General features: G+C 38.9%; 1 protein-coding gene across 1 annotated transcript in view; it reads left to right on the top strand.

The window, feature by feature from the left end:
- The window catches only part of TSPAN7 (tetraspanin 7), a 114,681-nt gene that overhangs the window by 83,864 nt on the left and 16,874 nt on the right, over positions 1-13,943 (top strand). The window contains exons 4-5 of the mRNA XM_043994625.1: positions 1,028-1,123; positions 3,648-3,803. Coding sequence (XP_043850560.1) covers positions 1,028-1,123; positions 3,648-3,803 — 252 coding nt within the window. The remainder of the gene's footprint in view (positions 1-1,027; positions 1,124-3,647; positions 3,804-13,943) is intronic.

Raw genomic sequence — 13,943 nt, 5'->3', positions numbered from 1 at the left:
CTTCCTTCCCTAAATACTATCCCATCTCTGACAGTCCCTTCTTCCAATTCATTAAATATCTTTTCACATATAGATGACAGAAACATGCCCCTAGTATTCTCAGGCAGGTGATAAGAGGTACTATTTCAGAAACTGATCATTTTCTTCAGTCATTTCCCTACTATCCTCCCCTAAGTCATGCGTTTCAAGTGCTCACATAAACCTATGATTTCATGAGTTTGGATATCCCCTCCAGTGAGGTGAGATTCTTCTTGTCCATGATCTCCCATGAGTTTGTTACAAGGGTCCACCCAGTGTACTGTGAGTCTTCCTCGACTCCCACCATCACAAAGATAACAGGAGTGTACACCTGCCATCTTTCCCCTTAACTAGGTCATCAGCACCAACCTCTCTATATATTTCCCTGATGACATTTTTTACTTCTCTTTGAAGTTATTCCTTGATTGTGCGTCGCAGGCTGCTTACTGCCCCCTTCCCCCCTGCCCCAGCACCTCTTCATTCTCTTTTATTTATCTTGAATTCTTAAGTCTGTTGTGTTCCATGTCTTACAGCCATAAAATAATGCTGGTAGAATTTTGGTATTAAAAAGATGGACTTTTCTTTTTAGAAGAAGCATGGAGTATGTAAAGGTGCTCTTCAAATTCCTAAAGAAAATTCAGTTTGCTCTACTCCTTCTGTTTAATTCTGGGCCCAACTTACCCATTTATATTGTCAGTCCCAGACGGTCATACTTTTGCAGCTCATGAAGCAAAGTTAAGTTTTATTCTTGATTTAAAAAATTGGAAAAAATCTGGTTATAAAATAGTGTAAGGAACATCTCTAGGACTTATTTACTTCTTGTAAAAAAAGAGGGGATTGGGCTGAGTGATCTTTAAATTCACCATGAGCTTTAAGAGTTGTGTGTCTACTCCTGAGGTCTAAGTCTCATTAGCCCATAGAAATCATTTAAAAATGCTTTTGTTGTTGTTGACTGAGATTCTCAAGTGGCGGAATAACCTCATGTTGCCTATCTACTCTCATTCCTCAGATCAAGGACACTTTCCTTAGGACATACACTGAAGCCATGCAGAATTACAACGGGAATGATGAGAGAAGCCGTGCAGTGGATGATGTGCAGGAGAGTGTAAGTTTAAAATGGCAAGAAGAGCAGTCGGAGAAAAAACTCTTAGCAAAGCCATTCATCAGCCGTAGTTTGGGGTTTGTGATGTGTTACCATCCTTAATTTTACAGCCTTTCCCACTGTGAGGATCTACTATCATTTAAAAATTTTTTCATCATATCATTGCTTGAGATAAAATAGTACCCCTGAGCTCATTTCCTACAGATTGATTTTCAGCAATTTACCCAGATACTAAGAACTTCACAGAAAAAGTGAATCTCTCGTGGGTCACATGCCTTTGTAACTAAACACATGCCTTTCCTTCCTGAATAGTTGCTGTGATAATAGCAGAATTGTGTCCACTGGAAAGTTGATATGCCAATAGGCAGGTGGTAATGTGGGGATTGGAGTTCAGAAGAAAGTCTGGGGTAGCTGTGTTGATCTAAAGGGTGACCTGAATTAAGGTGATAATTAAATCCATAGGAGCTTTTAAGTTCACAAAGAGAATGAAAAGAGCTCCCAGGATAGAGCCCTGGGGTATACCCAAAGTTAAGGGATATAATATGTATGATGCTACAACTAAGAAGGATAAAGAAGCATTGAATAGATAGGTAAGAAGAGAATCAAGGCAGAATAGTATTATGAAAACTCAGGAGAAAACTTCCAGGAGGTCAATGGAGGCAACAGGTTGAGAAGGATGGAGTATAGAAAAAAGGCCATCAGCTTTGTCATTTAAAAGGTAATTGGTGATTTTAGAATGAATGTATTCAGTTGAATGTTAAGGTAAGAAACCAGAATTCAAAGGGTTGAGGAGCAAGAGAAAGTAAATGAGGTGACTGTAGACAGATTTTGCTAAGAGTTTGGTTGAGAAATGGAAATAGGATGATCTCTTGAGTGATTGGTAAGATATAGTGAACTAAGAATTGGAGAGACTTGGGCATATTTGAAGGCAGCATGAAAGGAATCAGATAGGGCAGATAATGAAGATTAGAGAGGGCATATATAATTTTGAAGGTAGTCAGAGAAGATGGAAGAGAATGGCATCAAGGACACATATAGAGAAGGTAATCTTGATAAGGAGAAAAGCTATCTCATCAGAGAGTAGTGTAAAGGAGGAGAGTCTGGGAGACAATATCAAGGGGTTTAGATATGAAGAGAAGAAGAGAAGAGGAAGTTCACAATGAATGGCTTCAGTTTTCTCAGTATAATTGTGCTCTAAGAAATGTTTAACTGTGAACTGATGCGGAACCAGGAGAACAATTTGTATAATAACAACAATATTGTAAAGATGAAAAACTTTGAAAGACGAGAATGCTGATCAATGCCACAACCAGCCATTATTTGAGAGGACTTAACATTGAAAGATGCTACACACCTCTTGATAGAGAGGTGATGGTCTCAGATTGAGATATGTATATATTTTTTGGATATGACCAATGCCAGACTTTATTTGCTTGACTATGTATGTCATTAAGGTTTTGTTTTTCTTTCTGTTTTCCTTAGGGTGGGTTAAGAGGTAAGGAAGGTGGATTTTCATTATTTAAAAAAAAGAACAATTTGATTTTTAAAAAATCTGGAAGGGTAGTTGATAAAAAGAAACAGTTTGGAACAACCTTTGTGGGAAACAGTATAGAGAAAAACTTCATAAACTGGGTCATGACTTAATATGGGGTCATATAACTGAATGTGGGGGTTGTGAAAAATTTGGCATCAGTAAAAGGTTATGTTTACCTATTTTATATATTTATATGCCTGGGGTCACATAAATTTTTTTTCAGGTGAAAAGGAGTTGGTCACAAGTGGGAAAAGTTTTAAGAATCCCTGGTCTAGAGAATCAATTAGAAAGAAGTAAAAGGATTGCCCTGACAGTGAAAATCCACTTATTTATGACATAGATTTGTAGTGGACCTGGTCAGTTTGTTTGCTTGAATTGTTCCATTCCACATTCAGCAGAAGTGAATTCAGATGGTGGGAGTAATCCAAGGTTGGGACTTGGTAAGATATAAGCAACAATGGGACCAGGGGGCAAGGAAACTCAAGGATAGAGGAAAGTATGGACTGGAACTGGTTAACTGTAGGGTCAAAACTGGAAAGTGAAGTCAATGCAGAGCTTGAGGAAGTACTGAGCTAATGAAGGGACTGAAGGTTAATAAAGAATTGACTCAGTGAAGGTTTAGGAGGAGAGAGATGGAATGATAGGAGATTAGCTTTGTATTGTGTAAGGGAAACACTTCTGAGTAATGGTGAGATCTAGAGTCTAGCCACTCCAGTGCATGGCTGAGGTGGATTGAATCACTTTAAAGTGACTGAGGAACTGTGGGAACGAAGATGTCTGAGGAAGCATCAACATGATGTTGAAGGCTGCCTTTTTAAGCTTCCAGCTGGAGAAGAGAGGAAGATGGTGAGTGAGGTATTCACTGCTTGTGAAAAATTAGAGAGTAACCACTTTGTGATTCTTGGCCTCACTCACTTTCCTATAGACAGTGAAGAGAAGGCAAGGGGATCATGATGCAAGTAATTTCCCAGGTCTTCTTTTTGTTCTTTGTAGCTGAGCTGCTGTGGTGTTCAGAATTACACTAACTGGAGCACCAGCCCATACTTTGTGGAACATGGGATCCCTCCCAGCTGCTGCATGAATACCAGCGATTGCAACCCCCAGGATCTGCGCAACATGACTGTGGCGGCCACTAAAGTCAATCAAAAGGTTTGTTTCCTTGGAATCTGTGAAAAATTTTCCCTCAGCACCATTATAACTTTGTTGCTTGATGAGGTGGATTTGGAGCAGGGTGAAGGGGTATAGGACTCATGAGGTAGTTATTTAATATATTTTTCCATGATTCTGGGAAATAATGTTGGCAATAGAAACTGATAGAAGGGAATCAGGGTCCTCGTGTTTTTGATACATCATTCTGTGCCCATTTTCCAAAACATTATGAGTGTAGCAACCCATTACTCAGTTCAGTCTGCCCTCTCTTCTTGGTACAACCCACCAAAAAGTTACATAGCTTTAGATTTAGCAAGTGTATATAATTATTTCTTATGTCAGGCAGTGGATGTCACTTTTCTTTCTGGGTTTCTTTTGCAAACATAAAAGTGTTAGCAGCTGGAGGCCAACACTTAGATAAAAAGAGACAGAGTGATGTTGGCTGATTGATGGTGAGTATTGTGGTTCTTCTGAAAATGTTAGCCTGTACCTTAGTGGACTCCTGCTTCTGTAACAACAAACCAACAAACCCTTCCTCAGCTTACTATCCACTCCTTGAACCTTGTGAAATAGAGGGAAAAGATTGCTACAAAGAGAAATCTAGTAAAAGGCAGCACAGAGTAGTAATAAGGGAATTTAAAATGCAAAAATGAGAAGACTGGGAAAGGGATTCTGTATTGCAATTTGCCAAAAGATGTGGCAGAGCAAAAAAAAGGATAGCTCACCATTGTTCTTAGAGAACTATTTTAGAAAAATCCCATTTTAATTTGTGTAAATCTCTTTTGGAAAAGCTGAAGAAAAAATTAAATTACTTTTTAAGTCATCTATGTTATATAAATATAAGTTTTTTATTCATTCTAGCATGTTTTTTCTGGTTTTCATTTTATTACTTGTGTACATGAGTGTGTGTGTGTGTGTGTGTGTGTGTGTGTGAGTGTGATAGAGGGCAAGAAGGGGAATGATGATTGGCTCATGCTTATATCCTACTTTATAGTTTACAAAGTACTTCATTCACAAGAGTCCAGTGATGTATGTGTTGCAACTATTATTGCCTCTGTTTTACATATGGGAAGACTCGGTGGTTTTAACCTTCTCCAGGTCACACAGTTCAGTAAGCTTTTATTAAGAATCTAATATGTTTAAAAAACTATATTGGGCACCAGGAATACAAAGACACAACCTATAGTAGTCTCTCAAGGAGTTTATATTTTCTGAGGCATGGAGGGCTACAATTTACCTACAGATAAGTAAATACAAAGTATATATTTAGTTACTGGAGCATATAAAACTCCACAGATTTTACTGGAAGTGGGAGGTGGTCAGACAAGTTGGAGATCAGAAAAGGCCTCACTTTGGAGACAGTTTCGGAACTGAACCTTGAAGGCACTGAGGAATTCTCACAGGCAGTGATGAGGAGAAGAGTGTTTCAGGCATTCTGGACCACAAGTGCTCCGGCAGATGTGGGAATAGAATGTTGCATTTAGCCCAGAGTGAGGGGGAGTGATATGACCCAGGAAGAGGTAGACTATATGTATTAAGATTATGTAGGGCTTTAATGCCAAACAAAAACATATATTTCATCTTAGAGGCAATTGGCACCCACTGAAAATTCTTGAGCAGAGGAGCGACATGGTCACACCTTGCAGTTATTTGGAGAAGGGATCAAGAAAACCAATAAGACTATTACATTGTGCAGATTAGGGGTGATGAGGGCCTGAATTAGGGTGGTGGACTTGTGAATGGGAATAAAAGGATTGGGAGAGAATGAAGAACCAAAAATACTCTAAGGAAGGGTGACTGGAAGGGTGATAATTCCTATGACAAAAAGAGAAAAGTTAGAGTGGAAGGTTTAGGGGGAAAGATAATATTTTCAGTTTGGGATGTATTAAGTTTGACTTGGTATTTGAAATGCCTATTATCCTATCTTTCTTCCTTTCTCAGAGAGTTCAGCACCTGGCCCATCATCTTTCTCTCCTTCTCAACTCCTGTCCTTACACTGGGGGCATTTCTTTTCTTTTTTTTTCTTTTTCTATTTTTTTTTCATGCGGGTGAAATGAGGGTTAAGTGACTTGCCCAGGGTCACACAGCTAGTAAGTGTCAAGTGTCTGAGGCCACATTTGAACTCAGGTCCTCTTGAATCCAGGGCTAGTGCTTTATTCACTGTGCCACCTAGCTGCCCCCGACTGGGGGAATTTTAGTGGCCATGTTGATTCTTTTATAAACTCCTTACCTTTCCAATTCCTCAGTCTTAGAGTAATGGTGAATCCTTGCATCTCACAATTACCTATTTCCCTTTAAAACAAAAACAAATAGACAACAAAAAGCCAAACTTGACATTTATCTATCTGACCATAACCTCAAATTGTCCCATCTCTCCTAAAACTGTTCTTTACTCTCAAGACCTCCAGTACTTGCCAAGTACTTTCTCAGTATTTTCTCAGGCCCTTACCCTGTAGTTAACCATGCTAGCTCTCCACTATCATTGACTCTGGGATCTCTAACCTCTTGTCCTATCAGTAGTCATCACTTGCCAAACTTCAGCCCTGCATTACTCCTACCATCTGCCTTCGCCACTTTCACATGCTACTGAAAGGAGCTAGAGGAAGTCATTTGACTAAACTAACTGGGTACACTCTAATTCCCTGTGATCCAGCTTGAACTGAACTTTTATTGCATCATGATGATTCTTTTCTTCTTCTCTAATTGATTCTCTCTCTTACTCCCCACAGAAACTATTATAAACCCTCTCTTCTCTCAAGACTCCTATACTCCCTCCCACCCTTTACTTAGCTGAAGACCATGACCTATTTTAGTGAGAAAATCAAGGCCATTTGTGGTGAGCTCTCTCTTTCCCCCCTTCTCTTTATTACATAATTCCTTGACATCATCTCCCACTCTCTCCTTCTTTGCTTCCCACTCTGACAATAAAGTGGCCTTTCTTTGTGCTAAGGCTAACTTTTTTACACACTCTACATATAGCCTTAATCCCACCCTTCCCATTTTCCCTACTACACTATCCTCTCAATATTTTTCTCTCTATAATCTTCAATTTCTCCCTATCTACTTACTCCTTCCCTACTGCTTTCTAACATACCCAAGTCTACCACGTTAAAAAAAAAAGTTCATCAGACCTTACCATTCCCTCAAACCATCACCCCACATTTCTCTAGCCTTTCTCAGAAAAAGGCTTTTTATACTCATTGCCACCATTCCACCCTTTTTAACACCCTTTGCATTCTGGCTTCTGACCTCATCACTCAATTGAAACTGCTCTCTTCAAAATTACCAGAGGTCTTTTGCTATGTCCTCATCCTTGAGTTATCTGCTACATTTGACACTATTAACAGCCCTTTCCTCCTCTTCTCTGGGTATTTGTGACACTGTTCCCTTCTGGTTCTCTTCTTCCCTGTCCCACTCCTCAATCTCCAGTTTATCATGCATCTCTCACCTCCAACAGTGGATTTTCCCTAAGGCTCTATCATGGGGTCCTCTTGTCTTTCATAGTGACCTCATTATCTCCCATGAGGTTAATTATCATCTTCATACAGATAACTCCCAGATATAGATATCTCTGGAGCTCTAGTTTCTGCATTACCAATTGACTATTGAGCATTTCAAATGGGAGTTTCCAGAGATATCTCAAACTCAGTGTGTGTAAAACAGAACTCATTATCTTTTCCCTGTTCCCTAGGACCACCATTCTTCCAGTGTCTCAAGTTTGTTGCCCTGGCATTATCTTCACCTCCTCACTCTCCTCCACCTTCTATACCACTTAGTCACCATATTTTGCCATTTTTACCTCCACGACATCTTATATCTGATACCTTCTCTCTGTTTACACAATCACTACCTTAGAGTAGTCTCCATCTCTGGCCTAGACTATTGTATTGTGTGTGACCTCATTGATTTCTCTGTTTCAAGTTTCTCTTCACTCTGATCTATCTTCCATACTGCTGCCAAAGTGACTTTCCTTGACACAGAACTACACTAACCTTGCCACTTCCCTACCCAGTAAACTCCAGGGGCTCCCTAGTGCCTTTAGGATAAAATATAAACTCCTCTGTTGAGCTTTTAAAGCCTTTACAACCTGGTGGCACTCTTTCTAGCCTCACTTTGCATTGCATTTTGTAGTTCATGATCCACCCAGACTGGTCTTCTCCCTGTTCTTACACACAAGACTCCATCTCCTCTCTCTGGGCCTTTGAACTTACTGTCCCTCTCCCAACACTTCCCCCTCACCTCCTCTTCATAGAATTACTCTTTTTCTACAAGATTCAGCCCAAGTACCACCTACAGAAGGCTTTCCTGATCCCTCATTGCCCTAAAGCTCTTCCTCCCAAACTCCCTTATATTTAGCAACTTTGTATTTATTAGCATTTATTCTCTTCATATTTGTTCTTTATATACTTATATATGTACTTGTTCTTGCTTCTGTTTATATATACATATACATATATATATACATATATATATATATATATATATATATATATATATATATATATATATAAAATAGAGAGAGAATGTTTTGTTTTTTGGTGAGGCAATTGGGGTTAAATAACTTGCCCAGGGTCACACAGCTAGTAAGTGTCAAGGGTCTGAGGCTGGATTTGAACTCAGGTCCTCCTGAATCCAGGGCCGGTGCTGTATCCACTGCGCCACCTAACTGCCCCCTTGCTTCTGTTTGAATGTAAGTTACTCAAGAGTAGCCATTGTTTCCTGCTTTATATCCCAGACACTCAGCACAGTGCCTACAATGATCAATAAATACTTGTCAATTGATCTAGGTGAAAATGTCCATCTGAGACTAGAGCTTAAAAGAGATATGAGGGCTGGAAATCTGTAAATTTGGGAGTTATTTTTGTAGCGATTATAGTTGAACCGGTGGGAGCAGATAAGATCACCCAGAAAGAGTGTAAAGAGAAAAGAGATGAGAGCTGGGAATATCACCTTGGGACATCCACATCTAAGGGATAGGACTTGATTGACAGTTTTGCAAAGGAGATGGATAAGGCATGGTCACACATAGAGGAGGAGAAAGTAGAGAGAACGGTGTCACAAAACCCAGCAAAGATAAAGTATTCAGGAGGAGGGGATATGTACACCATGTCAAATGCTGGATTGAGAAGAGGCCCTAGAATTTAGCGACTAATAGATTGTTAGTTGAATGTCTCACAATAGGGGAATGAATAAAAACATTTTGGTATATTTGTATAAAGCAATACTATAGTGCAATCAAAACTAACAATCAGAAAAGAAAACTGAAAGATCATTATGAAATAATGCAAAATTCAGTTCAATTCAGTAAATATTATTGAGAGGCACTGTGATAAGTGCTGAGGGATACCAAAAAAGGCAAAAGACAGTTCCTCCCCTCAAGAAGCTTACAACCTAATGGGGGTGGGGGGAGAGGAGTAGGGACAAGATGGAAACAAATACAAAGCAAACTATATACAGAATAAAAATGAAGCAATTAACAGAGGAAAGGCACTGGAATTAAGAGGAGTTGGGGAAGGCTTCCTGTAGAAGGTAGGAATTTAGTTGGGACTTAAAGGAAATTAGAGAGGTCAGTACTTGGAGTGGAGAGAGAGCATGCCAGGCATGAGAGACAGCTGGAGAGAATGACAGAAGTGGAAGTAGAAGCATTGAATATATGCAAATTATGACCATGTAAGAGGAAAAGTAAAGGAGTATGAATGACCTGATTATCTTGAAGAGGATTTGGATGGGATGATTGAAAAATCATCATGATACTTTATACATTTAGATTAATTAGTTTAAACGCATAAAGTTACTGAGCAAATTAAATTGGTTTTATTGATGTTCATTATTTTTCATAAAACATTTCACCTTTTTAAAAAGAGACCTTTTTGATCATGCGACCTGCCAGATAGTTGCTTTTGGCACACTTCTCCAACACCAGAATCTCAAAAGAAAAGGATTGTGGAGTACTTATAACTAAATCCATCAACAAGTATTTATTAAGCACCTGCTGGGTACTAGGCAATAGGGATTTAAAAAAGCAATAGTCACTTCCTCCAAGAATCTTAAATTGACAGGGGAGACACCCCTCTACACACACACACACACACACACACACACACACATGTCTATACAAAAACTTTGGCAGGGAGACTGCTAGTAGTTGGGTTGATTAGGAGAGGTGTCACTTGAATTGAGTCTTGAAGGAAATTAGGAATTCTTAGAGATGAAATGAGTAAGAAGGGAATAACAGGAAATAATTCTAGGAAACTGCCCAGTACTTCTGAATATAGTCCGGAAAAGCTTTAATTGAGAGAACCCACAGATTGCTACCAGAATATAAAGGACACTTCAAATTCTAAGACGTATAAGTGGTTAAATTTCACAGTTTCAGCAACAAGCACATTTTGAAAGCAGCCAGGAGAGAAGAATCTCAGGTGTGAAAGAAAGGTAATTGGAGTAACACAGGACCATCAACAAGCATTTATTAAGTGTTTGCCTGGTGTAGATCACAGCACAAAATGGAATAATATATTCCAAAAGCAAAGGTGTTGCAGTGAATAGAGCACTGGGCTTGAAATAAGGAAGACTCATTTTCATGAATTCATCTAGTCTCAGACACTTAGTAGCTGTGTGTCCCTGGACAAGTCATATAACCCTGTTTGTCCTAGTTCCTCATCTATAAAGTAAGCAGGAGAAGGAAATTGGTAATTGCAAACCATTCTAGTATCTTTGCCAAGAAAATAGGATCTTTGCCCCAAAATAGGATCACAGAGTCAGACCCAACTGAAACAACTGAACAGCAACCACAGCCACAACCACAAAAGGAGCTTAAGATGTAACCCAAAATGTATCCTGCAAACCTGACCCTAATCAGAAGTGGAAAAAGGACATTTAACAAAATAAAGGCATTTAAGGCATTCCTGCCCTCCCCACCCAAATAAATAAAGTATATTTGGTACAATTTTCAAACACTTTTTTATGAAAGGCACTAAAAAGGTAAATATAATTATCAAGAAAAGAATATGTGAAGACACTCATTCCAGATGTGTAGATTTATTGCTTAAAAAAAGAAAGATTCATCTGGGGTAAAGAAGGGTACATGAGGGGCTGAAAGTTTAAAAAGAATTTTAAAGAATCAAGTGAAGGGGCGATAGAAGAGCTGGATGAACACTGCGTTGACTGCATCTCCCCACTCCCCAAAAGCAAATCTCTTCTGTGGAAAAGAACAACAGAATAGGAACTCCTATGAATGAAGAAAAGAAGAGGTAAGGGATAGAGGGGAAGGGTCATGGACCTCTACCAGATCCACAGGTGAAGAGCAAAATGACAACTCCTATAGTCTCTTGACAAGAGGAAGTGCTACTAACAAACAGGACAAAAGCAAAAGAAGAGGGAAGAAGTTTGGGGTGTGGGGTAGGTAGAAAGGAGTTTGTCTCACCTGAGAAAGAGAAGGGTGTCTCTGAAGGCCAGTCCCTTGAGAGAGGAGAGGTCTATCTACAGTATAAGATAAGGGACTTTATTATGGGTGCATCTGGATGGAGATTTGCATATTAGGGAGACCAACTTCTCTGGGAAAGAATTGTACATCTTTGGATAGCATCTCACCTCCAGCAAAAGGTTCTGTTTGATTACCTGTGGGCAATTAGAACCCAGAGTAGTAGAGTTCGAGCATAAAACCAGAGCCAGAATAACATGGTTTAGGATTAGAAACTGATCATAATGAGAGCAGCGGGTAGGACCAAGCCTTAGGACTAAGGACACAGTCACAGGACACTGCTTAGGTCTCACATTTGCTTCCATCATAAATTTCCATTTCTGAGAACAGAACACAACAGGAAACAAATAGTGTGGGGTAAAATCTACATGGGCAATAATGTAGAAATCAAAAAGAAGAGGAAGTTTAAACCTGAGTTTCAGAGACTTTAACCCCATAAAGGGTAAAGGGAATATAGAAGGAGCCAGCAAGGATATAATTCATGAATCAGAAAATGAAATCCGTAACATACTGGAAGCAAGACAAAACAAAAGAAAACATCTTGGAAAAATGTGCGTGGCATAAAAGAAAGTTTCTAAGAGACTTTGGAGGGGAGGCAAGGAGGGAGGATTCTGAGGTACTCAACTAGACAGGGAAAGAAAGAAAAGGAACAAAAAAGGAGAAGTAGATAAAGAAAAAAGAAAGGAAACGAGGGCAATTTAAGTAACTAAGTCTCAAAAGTCATAGAACTTGGGGTAGTGAGTGCAGGCCATCAGGAGGCAGAGAAGCTATGGAAATACTAGCATCAGAGTATTGCTATCACAGAGATAAAAGACTGACTTAAAATAGATAGGGGATAGAAATAGAAAAGACCTGTATTCAAATTTCATTTTTCATGCTTGCTGCCTTTGTGACCTTTAGTAAGTTGTTTAAACACCCAGGGTTCCATTTTCCTCATCTGTGCGATGAGACTGTTGGACTGGCTGGTCTCTGAGGTCCCTTCTAGCTCAAAATCTAGGATTCTATGACTAGGGAGCTACTGTCTATCCCAGCAAGACACATGTGAGTCAGCAAGGTGCCAAAAGCATGTGTCCCACAGGAAGTGGGCAGAGAACAGGTATAGCATCATGGGAGGTGCTCTAGATGAGGAAATCAGGGGATCCCCATATCACCTCTTTCTACTTTGCAAATAACTAGTTACATAAAAAAATGTAACAGTTAAGTTTACTTTCAAATCATCTGTGCACCCAACCTGTCAGACTGCTGAGGTTTTAACACAGCTGTTCCTTACTGTGCACATTTCCAAAAGGTTGAATGTAAATCAAATTTGTACAATTTGAGCCAGTTTCAGTTGCCCTTAGATAAGTTCATAATTTAAAGCAATTTTAAGACAAATCTTTTTATAAAGTATAAGCAGTTTAGTATACCGGAAAGCACCAGAGCTAGCCCAAGAACCCTAGTTTTAGTTTTAACTCTATTACTGACTTTCTGTGTGACCTCAGAAAAGTAGTTTAATCTTATATTATTGTAGATGTGTATATTGTTTTGCTTATTTAGCAGATTCATGCCTTCTCTTCTTTGAATTATTCATATTCACTGTTTCTTATGAAGCAGTAAATATTCATGGACCAATTAGCCACTCTCCTAGTCAATGAGCATCTCCATTTCTTTCCTACCATAAAAAGTGCTTTTTTGAATACTTTGTTATGTTTGGGAACTTTCTTTCTGTCATTGGCCTCCTTTTGGTATATGCCTAGCAGTGGGATCTTTGAGTCAAAGGGAATCAGCCACAAAAAACAAAAACAAAAACAAAAAGAGCAGTTAGGTGGCAAAGTGGATAAAGCACTAACTCTGGATTCAGGAGGACCTGAGTTCAAATGCGGCCTCAGACACTTGACACTTACTAGCTGTGTGACCCTGGGCAAGTCACTTAACCCTCATTGCCCCACAAAAAAACTCCAAAAAACAAAGGGCATCAGCCTTTTAGTCAACTTTATTAATTTCAGATTGTTTTCTAGGACAGTTGGAGTAATTCACAACTTCACCAATAGTTTCTGGTTGTCTCTGTCTTTCCACAATCCCTACAACAACATTGATCCTTCTTTTCTCTGAAAAAGTCTCTTGAACTTTCCTGTTTTGTAAAATGACAGATTTAAGCTTGATGACTTATATGGTCTCTTTCAGCTCAATTTATATGACACTGTGAAAAACCCTATCTGATTTTACAAATCTTAGGTTTTAAAGTTTGCTTCAGTGTTTGCGTATTTTCTAGGTTTTTGGCAAATAGTATTTTTAAACTCTTTATTCCATTTGTATTTTTTAATCCCTGGGGGAAAAGGCACCAATGATGACCAGGAAAAAATATATCCTAAACTTTGTTTTTATAAACTATTCAAAAATTCATTTTCCTGCCTCTTTCTATTCCTTCTTTGATCCTAACCTCACTTCTCCCCCTGCAGTAGAAAATCAGCATGAAATTATGTCCATGCTCATAAAAGTTAAAAGCCCAATTGCTAACTATAAAAGGAGTGAAACTTCAGAAAATTCTGTGAGTGATATTTCAATTATTTCCTCTAAAATTTGCATCAAATAACTAGGGATCATAGTTTGTCAATTGCAGTGAAAACACGAGTCATACAGTAGTTGCTAAGTTAATGTGTATTTCTTTGAATGACAGATTG

This window comes from Dromiciops gliroides, chromosome 3 (genome assembly GCF_019393635.1).
Source record: "Dromiciops gliroides isolate mDroGli1 chromosome 3, mDroGli1.pri, whole genome shotgun sequence".
Lineage (NCBI taxonomy): Eukaryota > Metazoa > Chordata > Mammalia > Microbiotheria > Microbiotheriidae > Dromiciops > Dromiciops gliroides.
This window is presented reverse-complemented; position numbering and strand designations above follow the sequence as displayed.